General features: G+C 49.6%; 2 protein-coding genes across 3 annotated transcripts in view; one reads left to right on the top strand and one right to left on the bottom strand.

Moving 5' to 3' along the window:
* The window catches only part of LOC122371131 (LETM1 domain-containing protein 1-like), a 41,990-nt gene extending 24,729 nt beyond the window's left edge, over window positions 1-17,261 (top strand). The window contains exon 9 of the mRNA XM_043347245.1: window positions 17,134-17,261. The gene's annotated coding sequence lies outside the window, so the exon portion shown is untranslated. The remainder of the gene's footprint in view (window positions 1-17,133) is intronic.
* LOC122371129 (neither inactivation nor afterpotential protein C-like) overlaps window positions 151-18,820 on the bottom strand; it is a 36,147-nt gene continuing 17,477 nt past the window's right edge. Inside the window, exons 11-30 of one of the 2 annotated variants that reach the window (XM_043347242.1) lie at window positions 18,380-18,576; window positions 18,038-18,128; window positions 17,634-17,850; window positions 17,075-17,285; window positions 16,636-16,777; window positions 16,210-16,363; window positions 15,952-16,070; window positions 15,306-15,485; window positions 14,729-14,906; window positions 14,225-14,327; window positions 13,885-14,034; window positions 13,391-13,506; window positions 6,511-6,624; window positions 5,260-5,381; window positions 4,732-4,955; window positions 4,049-4,386; window positions 3,237-3,459; window positions 2,074-2,173; window positions 1,557-1,684; window positions 151-1,151 (exon numbers count right to left, since the gene is read on the bottom strand). In XM_043347242.1, coding sequence (XP_043203177.1) covers window positions 845-1,151; window positions 1,557-1,684; window positions 2,074-2,173; window positions 3,237-3,459; window positions 4,049-4,386; window positions 4,732-4,955; window positions 5,260-5,381; window positions 6,511-6,624; window positions 13,391-13,506; window positions 13,885-14,034; window positions 14,225-14,327; window positions 14,729-14,906; window positions 15,306-15,485; window positions 15,952-16,070; window positions 16,210-16,363; window positions 16,636-16,777; window positions 17,075-17,285; window positions 17,634-17,850; window positions 18,038-18,128; window positions 18,380-18,576 — 3,414 coding nt within the window. In that variant the 3' untranslated portion in view covers window positions 151-844. Of the gene's footprint in view, window positions 1,152-1,556; window positions 1,685-2,073; window positions 2,174-3,236; window positions 3,460-4,048; window positions 4,387-4,731; window positions 4,956-5,259; window positions 5,382-6,510; window positions 6,625-11,383; window positions 13,068-13,098; window positions 13,507-13,884; window positions 14,035-14,224; window positions 14,328-14,728; window positions 14,907-15,305; window positions 15,486-15,951; window positions 16,071-16,209; window positions 16,364-16,635; window positions 16,778-17,074; window positions 17,286-17,633; window positions 17,851-18,037; window positions 18,129-18,379; window positions 18,577-18,820 lie in introns of those variants that run through there. The other variant, XR_006254669.1, reaches the window with a different exon arrangement.

The raw sequence follows: 18,820 nt of genomic DNA, 5'->3' as shown, positions 1-18,820 counted from the left end.
CTCTCTCTCCTCTCTTACCCTATCTCACTCTCTCTCTCTCTCTATCTCTCTCTTTTCCTTTTTCCTTCCCTCTTATTTATTTTTCTTGTTCTCGTTCTTGTACGAACACGTTGCGCTGTGTCTCCCCCTTATTATGAACACGGGAACATTTTTACGAAGTTGATGTTAGCTGATTTTAGGTACATTCTCGGGTTCCTTGATAACATTTGAATATTTATTGTGTTCCATACCATGAACACTTGCACTGATCACTCAAAAATAGGTCCTACCTATTGGACCACATCAGTATTTGAAATATGTTTTATTAACATTTAATATCTTGACAACCATAGAAACAAAATACTAGGCCCACAAAACAAACATAACTTTTTGCATGGCAGGCGTTGCACAATGCACAGGTCATTATTTTAGATATCTATTAAAAGAAATGAACTTTATCTAAATGAGACATTGCTTTCAAATGAAGTACTGAATCTAGGGCAACAAAGCATCCTTTCACAATCACTCGTAGTTACATTCATTCAGAGTAACACAAGTATTCTGGCTAACATAACGTACTGGCAGTATGTGCTTCACTCATTTCCTGAAAACTCCGCGCATTCCTATATTACGACCGCCAGCGTCCACAGTCTTTGGGTTAAAGATGGTATCCACAGGCTCGGTCGCACATCCAGTAAACAGCGCTCAGAATGCCACTTTGCTGTCACTTAACCGTTTCTCTCAGTTCGCACGTGAACCACGCCCGTGTATTCGCTGCACTCAGTCCCCCCACTCTGCTGTACCGAGCCTGTCGCTCCGTAGCCCCGCTGTCCGCAGTCGGTCGATCTCGCCCCTCGCCCTCCGCTCAGAGGTCCACCGCCTCCCCCTCGAAGATGATCCTCGGCCATGGCTGGCTGGCGTACCCGACCGCGCCGTTCTCGGCGGGCTCCGACGGCTGCTCGGCGGCACTGGCCACGGCGCCTTCAGTGTCCTGCTGGCTGGGCCCAGGCTCTGCTGCGGCGGCGCCTTCACTGTCCTGTCGGCTTGGCCCAGGCTCTGCTGTGGCGGCACTGGCCGCGCCCTCAGCGTCCTGTTGGCTGGGCCTAGGCTCTGCTGCCGCGGCGGCCGGCGGGTGGTGCGACCCGGTGGCACTGCGGTTCCGCTCCTTGGCACTGCAGAGCGACAGACGACGATGTATTAGACGATCGCCGCTACGGTGTGTTTGAAATGAGTCTTTGGCTTATGTTCTACATTGTATATTTAAAACTCTCGTTAAGTTAAAGTTACAACTCCGCTATGCTTGTGTTGCTTCAGGGTGGGTGATGAGTTTGTTTACCTGAAAGTGAAACATTTTATTCGTCCGTTGAGTACATCAGACAAAAGTTCGCACGATCGACGGAGAATGTCATGAGGACGGAGTCATGAGAATGTCATGAGAATGTCATGAAACGGAGTCATGCGCTTTACAAATATTGTGATAAAATTTAAGCATGACACTTCAATATTAAAACTAACTTGCAAGTATTGTATTGCCCCGATTTCCGCTAGTCATGTCAGCGTTTTGACCCGCTACCTACCCCTGTCCGTCTCCGTAAGACGCTATGGTGACGTTCGATGGCAGCGCTCCGCCCTGCTGGCCGGCGCTGTCGCTTGATCCGCCGCGCTGCAGGGAGTTGCGCCTCACATTTGTCTTCCGCAGCATGCTCTGCGCCAAATACGTCGCAGAGTCAAAATCGACGACGGGTAGTTAGCGGGCCTTCAGCGTGAATGGGCGGCTAATCCGGTATCTGTTATTGAAGACCTTTAACTTCATTATGCTCTATGATTTTGTATAGTTACTTGAGCTCCTACCCGGCAATTGAGAGCATGCAGATGCTGATTTAGGTAAGCGAGCCTAGTGGTCTGCTGTGTAGTTTCAACAATTTGCTCCTTTTGGCAGATGTGTGCTGCCCAATAATGTGACGTCATTGTTTCCCGGCTGGGCGCAAAATGACCTAAGTAGTCGGCGCGTCCTAAAGCCCCAATTAACAAACAACAAACAAACAAACAAACAAACAAACAAACATTGATTCCCGGCATCATATGTCAGCTGACCTGGAAGTTGAAGGGTGGCGCGTCCTCGTCTGCCTGTCTGGCTCCCCTGTCCTGCATTTCCTGCATGAATGGAGCCGGTGCCGATGATGTGGTCGCCAAACTGCCGACAAGGAACCCACGGGGCGGGGTCAAACGGTCGGTGTCAAACTATTATTGTTGTTCTCAGCTTTAAAGCGAAGCACATGTGGTGTAGGTATTTTTATGATAGAAGAATCAAGTGTAATTATCGTCAATAGTTAATTGCAATACAGGAAATGCTAGTCTCTGGCGGCCTATCAGAAAAGATGGTTACTTCAAATTGTACCTTTACTGTGTGAAAAAGTTTACCGGTCATTATGAATTTCACTTCCTGCTTTAAATATGCCCTGGCACTTTATTCAGGTATTGGAAATAACTGAAATGTTTGCATTGTAGGTAAATGTTCGCGCGCGGATGTCATGCTTCATGTCTTCTACGTCGGTTACCTGATCTGACATGATAACGACATTGTCGCCACAATATCAGAGGTTAATATCAGAGGTTAATATCAGGCTAATATCAGAGGTTAGCTGATACATAATTCTGTTGTCCAGGTCGCTAATGAGTCATTGGGATTGGGGCGTGGCAAGAACTGCCAAGCGGCGCTGCGGTGCAAACTTCTAGCTGTTCGGCGGCACAGCATAACTTCAGGCGCTAACCTTACTGCCATCTAGGGCCTGCCGTCCGTACTTGAAGTGTGTGCGACGGACTACGATAGATGTCGCTGTTTCCACTCTGAGTTGTCGACAACGGGGGTCTTTCAAGGGCTGTTTTATCTACTCTCCACTGGATTAGGAGGTCGCTCGAGTCTGCCATCTGACTGCTGCTGTTCAAAGTGATATTTGCCGAGTGGTGAACGCCGGTTGAAGAAACGGCTTATCACTGTCTAGTGTCTATTGGTTCACGACTCACGAGTGAGCAGTTGGTCGTTGCTTACTATGAGTACCTAAGTGACCGTTACAGTAACATAGACTCAACTCTAACTTGCGTTTTACCCATGTATGTACTCTTGTTCTCAACCAATGTGTCAGCTTGCTCCAGTTCGGGGTCCAGGACTCGTATATGAGCTATCCGTGGTTGAAAACACCTCGTCCTCCGCCCCAATCGCCATTCCTAAGGACTGTTCCCTCCGTCATTAGGCTCACCGTTTTCCCCACCCGGTGTTGCCGGCTGCCGGCGGGGCCGCCACCGAGGCGGGCCGCTGCGCCGCGCTGCTGCTGCGGCTGCTGCCTGCGAACCGGTTGTATGTGGGTACCGGTGGCGGTGGTTGCGCGGGGGCCGGGCCGGGCGCTGCGTAGCTCGGTGCAGGCGGCGGTTCTGAGGGCGTGCACGGGGCGGAGCGGGCCGGTGTCCCCGAGCGGGGACTCCCTGTGGAGGGGGGGTCGCGTGGGGTCAGCAAGGTCGGTGGAATAGCAATTGTATACAATTAATGCAATTACTAAAGCGATACCGATCATTTTATGATCGAAGGCTAATATTATCGGTTGTTGTTGGTTTTATTATATTTTCCTTTTAAAGCACGACGAAGCTGCTCGGTATGAACGAGTTTTCTTTAAGCTACCGTAAGCTGGGGCTATTTGAGACAGTGGGGCTATTTGAGACAGTATTTAAAAATGTTATAAAATAAAAACCGTTTGAAATTTATGCTTAATTTTTGCTCAGGCGATTTACTGCTCGATTCCACACCATCCTGAGCAAAAATATCACACAAAATTCCAACGATCTTCATTTTATAGCGATTTTAGATACTGTCTCAAATAGCCCCACTGTCTCAAATAGCCCCACTTTACGGTATTCCAAAATCGGCTCAGTTGATGGCATTGCTCAATGTTTTTGTGTAGTATTTGGCTTAGTTTTGGGTTACCGCTATTTTAAATTTGGTATTATTCGTGAGGCACGAGTCTACCTGAGAGGGTTCAGTTTGCATCAAGACACTCGGCTATGTATCACGACTCACCCGGTCGCCTGTCGAACACGGCTCTAGTTTCCGAGACGGTGGCTGTCGAGCAGGAGGGCATCTCGAACTCAAACTGGGGCGACACGGCACCAGGGTGAGCCCCCAGGTCCTGGCGGAGACCCGGACCAGCCGCTCGGCCAGCGGAAGGGGAGGGCGAGGGAGCTCTTCCGGCCCCGTGGCCAGCGGACGGGGAGGGCGAGGGACCTCTGCCCGTTGCGCCCGCCAGCCGGCCGGTGGAAGGGGAGGGCGAGGGAGCTCTACCGGCCCCGCCCGCCATGCCGGCTCGACAGTTGGGACACGGCTGGGGCGAGGACTCTGGCTCCGGCGTCCGGCTGCGGCTGCAACACGGACAGAGAGCGTCAACGCCGATATAGTTTTGCCAGCTTCTGTCTTTGGATGTTTTGCTAAACCTCTCTTTGATTGCTGTGAGCATTTCGATTGTTGACAGTCATTGCTGCCGGTTCTAAGCACTGCATCCGTCGGTTGACATTTAATTTTCACTCTCCGTCCGTGGGCCGCCGACTGGTGTGGGCTGAACGTGTCACCTGTGAGCTAATGGCTCATTTTAGCTCACTGTGAGCTGAGTATCTCTCACCCTCTGTCCGGCGTCGGCTGGTGCGGGGTGCTAGCGTCACCAGTGAGCTGATTTCTCACTTAAGCTCACTATGAGCTCTTTCACTCACCCTCTGTCCGGCGTCGGCTGGTGCGGGCTGCACATATGGGCTGTGTCCGTGAAGTCGTCCAGACTACGACTGAGCGGCATCTTCCTCACGGCGCCCATCATCTTCATCCTGGCGGCGGTGGTCGTTTTGGCGGTCTCACGGTCCACGGCGGCCACGGAGGCCAGGGGCACCGCCTCTCGGTTACGGTTCAGGTACTGGAAACACTCCTGGCCGTATATGTGCACCTGGGGAAGGGTGACGGGTGAGTGAATGCTGGGTCAGGGAGGTGTCTCTCTCATGCGATAAAACGGATAAACTATCCCATCAGAGGAGTGAGAGGAGAGAGCTAGCTGCTACCGTCGGAGCCGGAGTATGGCCCCGAGTATGACTGTCGGAAGCTATCCTAGGTGAATAGGAGGCTAAGTAGGATAAGACAGTCTCTGCGCCCGTTGCAGGGTGAGAAATAATTGGTAAAGATATGACGATTGACGAGCGATGCATTCTTATGTGCCGTAAAAACGTATCCCTAGCCATCGCCTTCCCACTGACCTGGTGGGAGAAGACGACGAGGTCGTGGTGCTTGGCGGCCCGATACCGCTGCAGCTGCTGGAATAAAGTCCGTCCGCGCCAGCGACGGAAGTACCGCTGGATCGTCCCCGCCGCCAGCGTGCCTGTCGACACACGGGCTTCAGACTCCGCGATAACACGGGCTGTGGCTCTGTCCAGCAGTTTAACCCGGCGGCCGCTGGGCCTCCGCGCCACCCGCCGGCCGCTGGGGGGGGGGGCATATAGTTGCCCCCCTTTACTTCTGCGACGATATCGTCGCAACGCGAAGAGATAGAGAAGCGAAACTTTGCACATGTCTTCCTGAATACCTAGCCGAGGTTGTGTCCAAATTTGGTGTCGATCCCATTTGAAATGACGTCACAGTGACGTCATAAGTGAAATTATAGATTTGCGACTCTCATATTCCTCACGATACATCAGATATATGGGACCGAATATAAAGGGTCGATTATTGGTCAGAAACTAGATGGAAGTGTAGTTAGATGTTTTAGGATGACAGCAGGTGCTGTCTAGTTCATTTACAGTTGAGTTTCATGCTCAGCGTCATCAGAAACGGTCCATATCGGAAAACGACAAAACTTTATGACGTCACTGTGACGTCATCTTAGGTACTACAACCACCAAACTTTCCTCAAACATTGCCTAGGTATTCATTTGAAGCTATGCCAAGTTTCACGTTCGTAGCTCATCAGGTTTCGGAGATATTTCACAAAACGTAAAGGGGGGGCAACTTTATGCCCCCCCCCCCAGCGGCTCGTGGGTTAACAAGTCACCTGCATTCGAGAGGTCCTTCTACAGGCACTGATGGCCACAGAGGAAGCCAAAAGGCAATGACCCTCATTTGACCTGACCCCTAGCATTATGCCTAAGGCAGAGCAAGCGCTGCCCTGTGACTGTTGGCCGGACTGTGGCCGTCGTTTCCTCCCTTTTACCCCAGCTGGGTCCGTTAGTATCGCCGGACTGCATCAGTGCAGGAAAACTCCTCCGATCCAGAGAGATGGCGATCACAGAAGTGAAGAGCACAGTTGACGATGAATTAAACCGACGTCAGAGTACAGGTGCTTTCATTCTGTAATTCAAGTTCTAGTTGAACTTTCTACTCTTATTTTATTTCTTTCATGGATTTGCCTAGCTTCTTGCAGTGAATCGGCGCACTTCAAAGGGGGTCAAAATAACGTTGGCATCTGGCGGAAGTTTCATGCCCTGCCGCGTACTGCACAGACCGGTACTCACGTGGTTCCCCAGCCTCATTGAGTCGTTGCAGATGGGGCGCCGCCGAGGACCTCCTGCGGTAGCGGTCGCCAGTGGCGCCGCCCGACGGCCGGCGCTGGAACTTCCTGTCGCCATCTGTGGTTACAGATGAAGCGATGCGACGAACGGGTCGAGACGGGTGAATTGCAGGAGTCCTACCACTAACGCCTTCTGGCCAATAGCTTTGTTTACGTGATTGATTTGTAGATAAACGACCTGCGCACGGGAGTTCACTTTCCGGTTGAACAGTCGAAAGGTTAGGTATTATTTTCCTTTGTCGGGAGAGGCTCGCAGTAAATTCAAAATACACAACCACGACAGGTTTGTCGTGTCTTGTTTGCAACAGACAACTGGCTGTTCATGGAGCTCTCATTTGTTGAGGCATGTAAAAGGGCTGTAAGTGAAATGCACAATTTGTGCGAAATTATAGGTAGGGGTGTAAATTATAGGCTGGCCCGGACTTTCAGCCTAAGCTCTGGACTTCGTTGAATAATGAAGCTGTTAGAAAAACGCTCGACCTGCCGACGAGTAGTTATTTAACCCGCGCCCTGGTGGGGTCTGTTTATAACGCGACCTGGTGGGGGGGGGGGCTATTTTTTGCCCCCCCCCCTCGTATCTCCGAAACTACTGGACGAATCCGCAAAATTCAAACGGCGTTCGAAAGGCCTGTCAAATTTATCGCAGGAAACCAAATTTCAATTGACCTCGGGGTCACCGATGACGTCACAGGTCAGGTCAAAGATGAAATGTTTCACCGTTCACGGGGCTTCTAGGGAATGCGCTATGACACCGAGAAAAACGCATTTTGTCGAGAATCAGCGGTAGGGCGTCAGTTGCCTAGTAGATATGTTGCTATTAGAGGTCACTGGCAATACCAGGTCAGGTCACAGGTCAGGTCACCAAGGGTCACAGGTCAGGTCACATGAGCCCAACTTTACTAAGGTTGTGTGATACATGTTTTATGGCCAATTTTTCATTTCCAACTCAATGGTGTTGGTTATAAGACTATCAGGTACGGCTTAGGTCACTTTCTGGTGAAGTTCAGGTCAATGTCAGGTCAAAGTCAGGCCAAAAAGGTCAAATCTTAAAGTTGATAGTTTTGCATAAAATGGGTATTGATTCGATGCAGCTCGTCGCGGGGAGTCTAATGGTGGTCTTTGTTTTGCGCTACAGGGTCTAGAATTGCTAAAAATTGAGTTTGAAAATTTGACGTCATCAATTTTGAACAGTTTTTTCGCTATAACTTCGCCAAAAAAAGAGGTATCAATCTCAAATTTGGTATGTGGATGGAAGGCGGTAAGGACTATCACATATATTCCGGTTTTTGCGAAATTCAAAAAACTTTTTGGATTTTTCGATTATTATATCCAAAAAATCTTTTTTTTTATTTTTGGGGGTCAAAATCCAAAAATTTCAAATATCCGAGATAGCAGTTTTGTAGCCCTGTCTAATCTACAGCTTTTATGTCTTTATCATTTTCTGTATTTGCAAAGCTATAGGCCTGACAGCTCTTCCCGCGAAACCCTTTTTTTTCTTTGGGTCGAAAACGGCAGAACATGACGTCACTCTGACGTCATTTCCGGCCAACCTATCATAGCCTTTGGAAAAAAAATTGGTCACAATGTGTAAAATTGATGTCCGGGAGGGTACTGAAAGTTTGGTGACGATCGGCGCAGCGGTTCTGGAGATATATTGAAAAGTCTGGAGGGGGGGGGGCAAAAAATAGCCCCCCCCCTACCAGGTCGCGGGTTAAATGGTCGATATTAACCCTCGCCGGACCTATTGGTTTTCTACATACGCACCGGCCGAGGGGGGGGGGGCGGGTACGACCCCCCCTCGCCGTTTCGCCCCTGGTGGAGCTAGCGCGTCGCGGAAAAAAATGACCGTGTGCGCCGTTACGAGACGCAGAGATTGGTACCCGATTTTAAGGTCCTAGGTCAACCGGTGACCTCTGAGGTCAGGTCAAGTGCCCCAAGGTACGGTTCAGTTTTTGGTGAATAACTTCGCAAAAAACGGCCGCAGAGCCGCGATTTTGGCAGCATCGTGTTCGCCTCGCTCAGGCGCGTCGAATGATATAGGTACCTTTTTGTCCGGGTCAGGTCAACATGGGGTGTTGACCTCAGGTCAAGGTCAGGTCAGCACCCTCAGGTCACGAAGTTGGTCGAAAGAGGTCATGTCGCATATCATTCGATTCAGCAGGTCTTCCTGAATCCATTGGTGGCTGTCCCGACTCGCTAGCTCAATTTGATCAAGAGCTATTGACGAAAAACTAACATGACCTTGATGACGTCATAAATGACGTCACGCAAGGTCAACATTGCAAAAGTGACGCATCTGACCTTGCAAGGAGTGCATCAAATCACGATTCTGTGTGCTTGAGATAGTTGGAGATCGTTCCTGGTGCCAGAATAGCAGTTTTCATTTTTCCCCGTTGACTTATAATGGTGAGGTCACGAAAATGACCTGACCTCATATGACCTTTAGGAAAAATCCGAGATATACAAGTTGTGAGACTCATAATGGATACTAGATCCTGCAAGTTTCATTTCCCTGTGACATCTCCTCTGGCAGTGAGGGCGTTGCGAAGTTGCGTTGCGACATCTGAAGACCGTGCAGAGGTTCACTTATGACGTCATAGGTCAATGACCTGACCTGACCCAAAAATGCGGTTGGTGTCAAAAGATCCGGCTTGAATCAAAGGTCAGGTATGCCAAGTTTCAGCTCTCTATCGCCAGCGTGTTCGGAGCTATCGTGAAAAAAAAACCTATGGGGGGGGGGCGGCACCCGCCCCGCCCCCCTCGGCCGGCGAGGGTTAATGATCAGCCGCTATACTTGTGATTATATGAGTCGTGGCAAATTTCGGGGATGTTCACATTATGTAAAAAATTATTTGACGAGACATCGGTTGCATTGAAACATTGCCATCGTTTTTTATTGAGATTCAGAAAATGTCATTTGAGACGGACTTTATCCGATTGCTTGCAAGGCAATGGATTGCGTGAATTTAGATATCAGCTAAACTTGATGAACCACCCGCTACTTTGAAGTTTGACCTTTTTTCGTACTTCAATCATATCGAGTTTCGATCTATAAAAACGGCAACACTTGAATATTTTTAACGTAAGATTTTGGGCAGACATGCTCTTATCATGTCGTTGTGATAAGCATTGTTAACCCGCGACCGCCTGGGGGGGTCGGATCCGACCCCCCCCCCCTCCGTTTTTCTTGAATAACTCATGAACCGCTTACGTTATCAACTTGAAACTTGGCATACCTTTTCCCCCATCAATTTGACGTCTCCTGTGTGATTTTTAAGAAAAAATTTCCAAAAAAATTTGAGATATATCGATTTTAGTGATGTAACTACATGGCGTTTTCAGTCAAAAAGTGGCAAAAAATCGCCAAAAATCAGGGTTTGAAGCAAATTGCAAATTAAGGACACGAATAGACGCAGCTCAACAAGTTCTTTAAAATGGATATCTCGGATTTTCCATAAAATGCGTTTTTCACCCCTAAAAATTCAAAAAACTATATTTTTGAAAAACAACTAATAAAATCCAAAATTTTCAGAATTTCCAAAAAACCGGAATATATGTTATAGAGCTCTATTAGAACATTAGATGTCCCAAATTTCAACTCTCTATCTTGATTTTTGACCCCCAAAATGTAAAAAAAAATAGCTCCAACATGCATAGGGCATGGTGACGTCATAAGCATTTTCGTGAATTAGGGGCACTTCTGAACATCGCATGTGAAAACAAATGGCACCACTAGATTCCTGGGACAAAGCTCGTCTAGAAAAGTGCATTTTTATGTCAAAAATAAAAAGTTGAAAAATTGACCTTTTTTCTTAGCCCTCGTTTAGTTATGTATGGTATAAACGATTTTTTTGGGCTTTCAATGCACATTTTTCACCAGCTGGGGTCACATATAACCATTACCATCGGATTCGGCGTGAAAAATAAGCCATAAAACATGTGTCGCACGCCCATGTAGCAGAAAGTGAAAACCGTGACCTTTCGTGTCCTGACCTGACCTTGACCCGTACTTAGTATGACCCCTATACGCACATGGTACCTTCACTAGGCCTTTGAGGTCATTTTTGGTGAGTTTCGAGCAGCAGCTATCGATTCCGCTGTCCGTAAGCCTAATCATGCAAAACCCCTGAATTTGACCTTTGACCTGACCTTGACCCGAAAGTTGACCTCAACCTTAAAATCTTAAGATTGCTTTGGGAAGGTCTCGTAGAGACCTTTCGAACGCCGCCTCGCGGGGCTCGGTGCGACCATTGGTTCTCGAGATAACAGGGGGGGTCGGATCCGACCCCCCCCCCCCCCCAGGCTGTCGTGGGTACGGAAATAGCCCAGGCGGTGCCGGGTTAAGCAAACGTGTAAAAATGCATCAACTTTCCATATTTGCATTTCACTGACGTTCTTTTCCAACGTCCGTTTCTAGGTAGTTTTATTTTGTTTTTCAATAGCCTCGAGTTTGTTATTATTTTACGCGATTCGTTTGGCTTACATGACGCTTGTTTTATTCGCACGATAAAAATATTCAGTTAAGGCTTGAAAACTGGTTCCACTTTTGCAATCATCTTAGCCAACCATCCCTCATTGATGCATTAGGTGAGTTTAATTAAATGCGATATTTTCCGTGTGGTATCTTTTTCGCTATCATCAGCAACACATTTGCTGATGATATTACTGATTTACTTATTTCTATTATTTTACTGATCTTGTTTACTTATTTGTTCAGATTCAATCAGCTGATCGACGACAATGACGTCATCGGGACTGTTGGGCTCTGACGCGATAAGATGAGCTCTGCAGAGTGCTACGATGAGTCATTGGTTTGCATGTGTATTTGGACACGTAAGCACCATACTACTGTCTCTGAATCTCATCTTATACACTTACATCATACAAGGTTATTATACATTTACCGAAAACGTGTTTATGCGAGAGAATGCAAATAGCTGGTAAGATGATGCATTTTTAGCATGTTTGCATATTGACAATGACCTTACGCCTGTGTCACGGCTAGATTTGTGGTAGCGTTTCATCGGTATGGGGCTGAAACTAACCGGCCTGGAATTTGCCCACTGTGCCGCAGGTCTCCCCCATATATACTGCGGCACAGCCGGCCCCGGTGAGCATTCGTGGGGTGACAGGAAAGCCTCAATGTTATGCTGGAACGTAGCATTTTACGAAAAGGTCACTCAAACCAACTGTTTTGCTTTCCCTCGCATTTACAATGAATGCGCAGAAGGTGTTGCCCTTTCCACTGAGCGCTTACAAGTGTTCTCAGCATTCTATCAGAGGTCTTAGGGCGACCACGTAAACTGCAATATCAATCCAATCATCAAGCGTACAAGCGACTAGTGCTCTCTGAGATGCATAGGCATAAGGCAAATGACCGATGGCTTAAGCGCACACCTCTACTTGCACTGCGATAGCGAATAACATGATAACTAACGCACATATCTCGCCCGGATATAAGACATAAGTCCCTCCGAACATAATTTAAGCTCATTTCCTATGCAGCGGTTGATCTAGCTAGACTCTCTACAAGCATGCTAAATACAGGGAACACACGGGTGACACAGAACACTTCACATGTTCCATCTAGCTTATTACCTTTCTCAATAATAATATGTGATATCAGTGATTACTCGACTTTTTTTTGCGTACTAACGGATAGTCTAAGATCGCCTTTTTAACGTAGCTGGATATGGTGAACAACCAATTCTTAACGGTGAGCGATTAAAAGCCCTTACGCCATCCTTGGTCTACTCAAAGCATAATAATGCATAATGCACATTGTCGATGGACGATGCTACGCGACATTGAACTACCATCGGGTCGCGTTTCATGCGTACCTATCTAAGTCCACTTGGGGGTACACTGATCTGTATGATGTTTGGTTCGTGTGGATTGTGAAAGAGCCTACCCTGAGATCTATTTGATGTCATCATTCCACATATTACTGGCTATCGTCATCGGCTGGTTCTACTTTGGTTACCGACTTAAATCTCATTAACCATCAACGTAAAAAACAAGTCTGACTTTTCTTCAATTTACAACGAGGATATCCCATCTCGAGGTATAAAAAACACTAATTATGTCCAATTTGGATCACTTATCGGTTGAAGTATTGTCATGTTTGTTCTATTCAATATGTTCATGGAAATGCTAATCCTCCATTTCGTTCATATTTAGTGCACCAATCATGCAGTATGCCCCTTTTCGGTATCTTTGTCCCTATTCGATGCCTCCGTCCTTAGGAAGCTCTCCATTTAGTCCCTTTTGAACCCTGAAGTGTGTTCCTTTTTGGCATCCCAGTATTCAAATTAGCCCCTAGTTAGCCCTGTCGTGTGTTCCATTTTGGTACCCCGTTCTCCAGTTGGTAAGTCCCGGCCTGGTGACCCGGTCCTGTCTTTGTCCTGACTCGATACTCTAGTCCCCGAGTTTGTCCTGACTCGATACTCTAGTCCCCGGGTTTGTCCCGACCGACACCCTAGTCCTCGAGTTTGTCCCGACCTGACACTCTAGTCCTCAAGTTTATCTCGACCCCGATACTCTATATGTCCACGGGTCTGTCCCACTTTGGTACCCCTTACTCCAGTATGTCCCGACCCGACGCTCTAGTCCTCGAGTTTCTCCCGATCCGACGCTCTAGTCCTCGAGTTTTTCCCGACCCAACGCTCTAGTCCTCGAGTTTCTCCCGATCCGACGCTCTAGTCCTCTAGTTTCTCCCGACCCGACGCCCTAGTCCTCGAGTTCGAACTCGTCGGGCGGGTCGATCTCGGGCATGATGAGCATCTCGGGCGTGACGGAGAGGCGCGGCCGACGGTGACACTCACTGGCCAGAAGGCGCGTCACGTCCAGAGGCTGACCGGCCCGGCGCCGCCGGCGCACCAGGAACGCGCGGATCATCGCCTGCACCTTGGCGATCTTCTTCACCTCGTGCTCGTACAGCCTGCGGTGGAGGAAAAGAGGGGTGAAGAGCGGGTACAGCCTGCGGTGCAAGAGAAAAACAGGATAGTGACTAGTGAGTACAGCCTTTGGTGGAGTGAAGTGAAGAACGGCACTGCGTACAGCCTGTGGTGAAGGGAAGAGGAGAGGTGGTGGTGACACTTTATATTTTTGGCGGGAAGAAGACGGAGGAAGGTGATACAGCTCGTATGTTGCAGCCTTTACATCATACTGAACGAGGCTGGTGTTTCAGATATGAGATATCCAGCATCCTTTTCAGCGTATTCGAAGCATGTTTGGACCTCGCTGCAAACTCCGATGCATGTCTTCTTGTGCTGCGTACTGTGTATTTACACACAAGGAGTGTGTATTTAAAACTGACCTGCTCATGTACTCCTCGTTGAAGTACTTGAGGAAGATCTTCTGCCGTCCCATACGGTAGCCGTCCAGCTTGAGACGTACCATCAGCAGTCGACAGTTCTCGCGCGTCACCTCAACGGTCTCGTCAAAGTCAAACGCCAGGAACTGATACCTGGTGACCAAGAAAAAAAATACATATCTGCGGGTGAAAAGGATATTTCTAAAGGCAGACGACAAATGTCTCAAAGGAAGCTCAGCGCGACACGTGATACAACGTTAGCTATTATCTCGGTAACATGATAGTTAAAGGCGCTTTGGTCCGTTGTCGCCAGTTCAGAAATCAAACCATCCGCGATCCTCACCTTCGTAAGAACTCGGCAAAGTCGATCCTCTGGGAGTAGCCGTCCTTCCTGATGGCGATGGTGTTGGCAATCTGCATGCACTTCAGCTGATGTGCGACCAGACCTGAAAGAAAGGCGATGGAACATCTCACTAGCTGCCGATATGTGTGAAGATGTTTGATGGATGCGATCTCTATAATGGCTCGGGAAGAAAACAGCCATGATCGTATTGGTTTTCCTTAGAAAAAAAAATCCTAAGTTCATGCTTTTAAGGGCATCACATATCTATCCAGAGCCATATCTGAAGTCCGAAAACGAGAGAGGACAAATGCTCATCCGACGGCGAACTGCGACTTGCCCTCGCTTCCCGCTCCCCCGTTTTTCATGTCCTCCCCTTGCCCAGTTCACCCGTGCTCCGGGTCATAGAAGTGTCTCAGGACCCCAGCTCACCGGTACCCCAAGGACCCCACCTCACCGGTACCCCAAGGACCCCACCTCACCCGTATCCCAGTGTTCCCAGCTCACCGGTATCCCAGGTGTCTGCGGCGCCCTCGCTGTTGGAGCGCACGCAGCGCACAAAGTGGGCCGTGCTGTTGATGAGTTTGTGCATCACCTCCATGGCGCTGTAGCGGTAGCACGAGGCCTGCGTCAGCAGCACCAGGCTGGTCTGCGACAGCCGGCCCCGCGAGCGCGTGTCGAACCGCTGCCGGGCGATAGCGGGAACGGACGACAGGGGGCTCGTCAGTGGAAGATAAGGCCTATAAGTGAGGAGGTGCACAGCATTACCATCAGGTGACTCGCCAGCGGAGGTATGACAATGAGAGCAGCCGCTCAGGGTGCGTCATCAGACTGTGCAGCTCAACTGTACAGACCAGCGGGTACAGATTCCAGACCTGTTAATTGTTCAATCGTGCGCTTTAGTCGCGAGCCTGGTCTACTACCGCCTGTCCGGGACGAAGTTCAGGCTATGGGATTTTCAGTGGGTCTAAGTGTCCTTGGTATGGTTAGCGTGTCTGCAGGTTAGGGGACACACTTCTAAGCTTGCTGGCCGACCCACTCTGGTGACGCTACATGTCCTTGACACGTGTCCTTTGTGACTGACCTTGTTTCCGACGTCGTCGTTGAGTTTGACGGGGCGCGCCTTGCCGCCCGCCTCGCGCTGCGCCTGCTCCCGGTCCATGGTCAGGTTACCCGTCTTGGTGAGCGGCAGCAGGAACATGGGCGCGATGAACGGGTTCTCTGACTGACGTAGCGTGTCAAACACCTCCGGGTCCAGGTAGTCCTGCGACAGAGAGAGGACGCGTCAGGGGTAGGATGAGCCAAACCCGAGTACAGATAGTCCTGTCACAGACCGAGGCGAGTCAGTTGAATGGCGGACCACCTAAAGGCATATTTGGTCCTGCCACAGAGACGGGTTCCTGAGCAGTAATATCAACCTTGTCTTGGTCCAGTTGGTTCTTGGTACTATCACGTAGGTCGTAGTTGGAACTCGTGAAAGGTATCCTATCATATAGGTCCAGATGGCCTGTCCCCACTTGTCGACTAAACCGAGTCCATATTTGCTATCTTTCCGTATCATATGCTTTTATGTGTTTCAAATTGAGGCTGATATCATTTGGAATACCTAGGTATAACTAGTTCTTCTAGGATGGACTCAAGCTCAAAGAAATTGATCACAATATCAGGGCCAAAGTAGTTACACTTCTCCGGTGGTTTAGTGTTTGGTGTGAGTGCGATCCATGACTTGCCTTGTTTTTGGCGACGATGTCCTTATTGGAGTAGGACACCTTTCCAGCGTAGTGAGCGATGGCGAATCCATCCTTTTCGGGGAAGAAATGGCGGCTTTCTATGGTCTCCTTGCAGTTCTCTGAAATCACAAGAACCATCATAAAGTCCTCCGATCACAATGAAAACTGGCCATTCAGTTCTTATAGCTGTCGCACCACCCGCTTCGGTGGCCCGAAGTGTACTAACTCTCTCCCTGCAAACGCCGAGCCCCAGCTCACCGACGAAGTGCTGGTCGGAGGCCTTCTCCGACAGGGTGCTCTCGTCCAGCAGCGCCAGCAGGCCCTCCCCCTTCTTCATCAGCATGTCGATGGTGGCACTGTTATCCATGTACGTGTAGGGAGACACCTCCAGGTCGTCACCACGGAAGTCGTCCTGCAGACGATAGGAATGGTGTGGTGGATAAGAATGCTCGCTTTTTTTGCTGATTTACCATGATTATTGTCAGTGTGAAATATGAACATCCGCGTCTGATGGTGATTTACGGTGAACGATCTGGTGTTGATGTTGTCGTCAAAGAAAATCATCTGCAGATAAGACAAATATTTCTTAGACAAGGATCCCAAGCGAAAAAGCTCCAAAAATTGTCCATCATGCACGACGCTGCATGTGACATGCTGCACCCAGTCCCTGACATAATTACTGACCATTTCCCACTGGAAGACGGACTGGTTGTAGAACGACTGCACTTGCTCGTTGAAGGCGTTGACGACCAGCTGTTCCAGGTAGTTGGTGCTGCGGCTCTCGAACCCGTACATGTCCAGCAGGCCGACCGTGTTGGTCTCGCCGCTGAAAAATGGAGACGAGTTTCATTGTCATCACCTCCTTTCCATTTTTTTTTTATTTTAAATATTCATCATCACATTTTTGTTGCTCTTATCTATGAAGCAGATAAGAGTTAAGGTCGAAAAGTTGAGGGATTTTGCAATTTTAGAGGAGTTTCGTTTGTACTCATGGTGTGTTAGGGGTATTTATGAATGAATGAAGACAATGAACATTTATCTTTTCCTAAGCTTCATTAAGAGGGTGTCACGATAGATGTCAAGCTTCGACTGCTGGCATTTTTTTAGGGTAGGGGTAACTCACAACAGCAGCCTGGTGAGGGTGAAGGAGGCGTTGACCCAGTTGACTACGCTATCCACCAGCCGGCCATACAGCAGGCGGGCCAGCGCGTCCCGCGAGGCGCGCGCCTGCTCTACTGTCTTGGCCTCCTTGACGGCCTCTCCGGCGACGATCCGACAGCGGTGCTCCAGCGACCAGACCAGCTTGGCCTCGTCCACAGACAGCAGGTACGACACTGGGGCGGGGAGGTCGGGGGCTCATTATTGAGACTCTAGAACTGAAGCTTTCAGACAGCGGCGTGTAGCGACACTGATTAGATTGGAGAAACCAGGGGCATAGGTACAGGGCACTACCACTGAGAACGATAGGTACTGGATGTTTCAGGAAGGTTATGGTCATCAGTGCAAACATCCTGAATAGATAGGAAAACGGAGGGGCGTGGAATGATGATGGCTGCTACTTGTTGGGAAATTAATCATAGCAGCGCCAGAGAACAGCCACAGCATCATGTTTGATAAGTGAAAAATATTGTGCACAATGACATGATGAAGGAAGGTATCCCTGCTACCGTGTGGTGTCTGACCTGTATTCAGGACATCCTTGTTGACGATCGTGACGCCCTCGCCGTCGTCCTCGAAGTCGACCTCGCCCAGAAGGATGATGGCCGCCATCGCCTTCCGCACCGTCTCCTGCTTGTCGCCGGAGATCTCCAGCATGTCCATGGTCCGCTCTGCCTCCTTGAACTTCTCGGCGCTGTCCACCGGGTCGAGGAACTTGTGCTTCGGCAGGAACCGGTAGTCCTGTTGAACGGGAGATAAGTCAGAGGTGAGACTCTGTTTGCCGTCATGTTCAAGCTGCCGTTTTCGCACTCGTCCTTTTGATTGCGGGACAAAATAAAATGTCTAACAACTAACTTGTGATATAAAATAGGTACATGAAATGGACTCAGAGTTGTGGTGTCCATCAATCTGGCTAGCCGATACTCACATCTTTCTTTTGCAGCTTGTAAATTCCCAGCTTTCCGCTCTGCTGCAGCCCGTAGTAGTAGGCGTATAGCGCGTTGAATGTACCGTCATTCCTGCCGCATAGATATCGGTAGTTGTCAGTCTCGTTTAAGTACATGAAACTCACGCAGTCAGCCTTCATAATCGGAATTATTCGATATATGGAAAATGTGCTGCGAAATAGATAGGCATCGCCTACTGCTGCATATTCTCGCCATATCAAACTCCACAAGTCCATGAGACCATTACGTTTCCAGATGTCCTTCCCCATACCACAGGTCGACCCAGACCTGCCGGCCGAGTAACCTCCAGCAGCTTCACTCACGGGCGGGTGTCGGTGACCCTCCAGCGCTCCAGCATGTAGTTCCACACGATCACGCCGCTCAGCCGGCCCGTCTTCGTGAAGGTGGTCTCGAAGTAGCGCACCTGTCGCGTGGAGGCCGCGTTCTGGCTGGTCGCCGCGCTACCCAACAGCTCCAGGACGAACCCGGCGCCCAGGACCTTCTCCGCCAGGGACTTACTCTGTCCAGATCGGAATAGAGGCGAGGGAGGTGGTGGGTGGGTGTGTCATCGTGGGGTACTGGAGGCACAGAACAGCCTATGAGTGCTACGTGTTACGGTGTTACGGGCGGCTGTGACCGCCCGTTGTGGCATGCCTGGCGCCGCCCGTGGCGCCTCCCCGGCTGGCCGCGCCCGGCGCCGCCCCTGCCGCGTGGCCCTCGGGCGGGGTCGAGGGCTGGCGCTGGCTGGGCGGTCGGCGGCCCGG

Source organism: Amphibalanus amphitrite, unplaced genomic scaffold (assembly GCF_019059575.1).
Source record: "Amphibalanus amphitrite isolate SeventyFive unplaced genomic scaffold, NRLGWU_Aamphi_draft 001207F_arrow, whole genome shotgun sequence".
Taxonomy (NCBI): Eukaryota; Metazoa; Arthropoda; class Thecostraca; order Balanomorpha; family Balanidae; genus Amphibalanus; species Amphibalanus amphitrite.
This window is presented reverse-complemented; position numbering and strand designations above follow the sequence as displayed.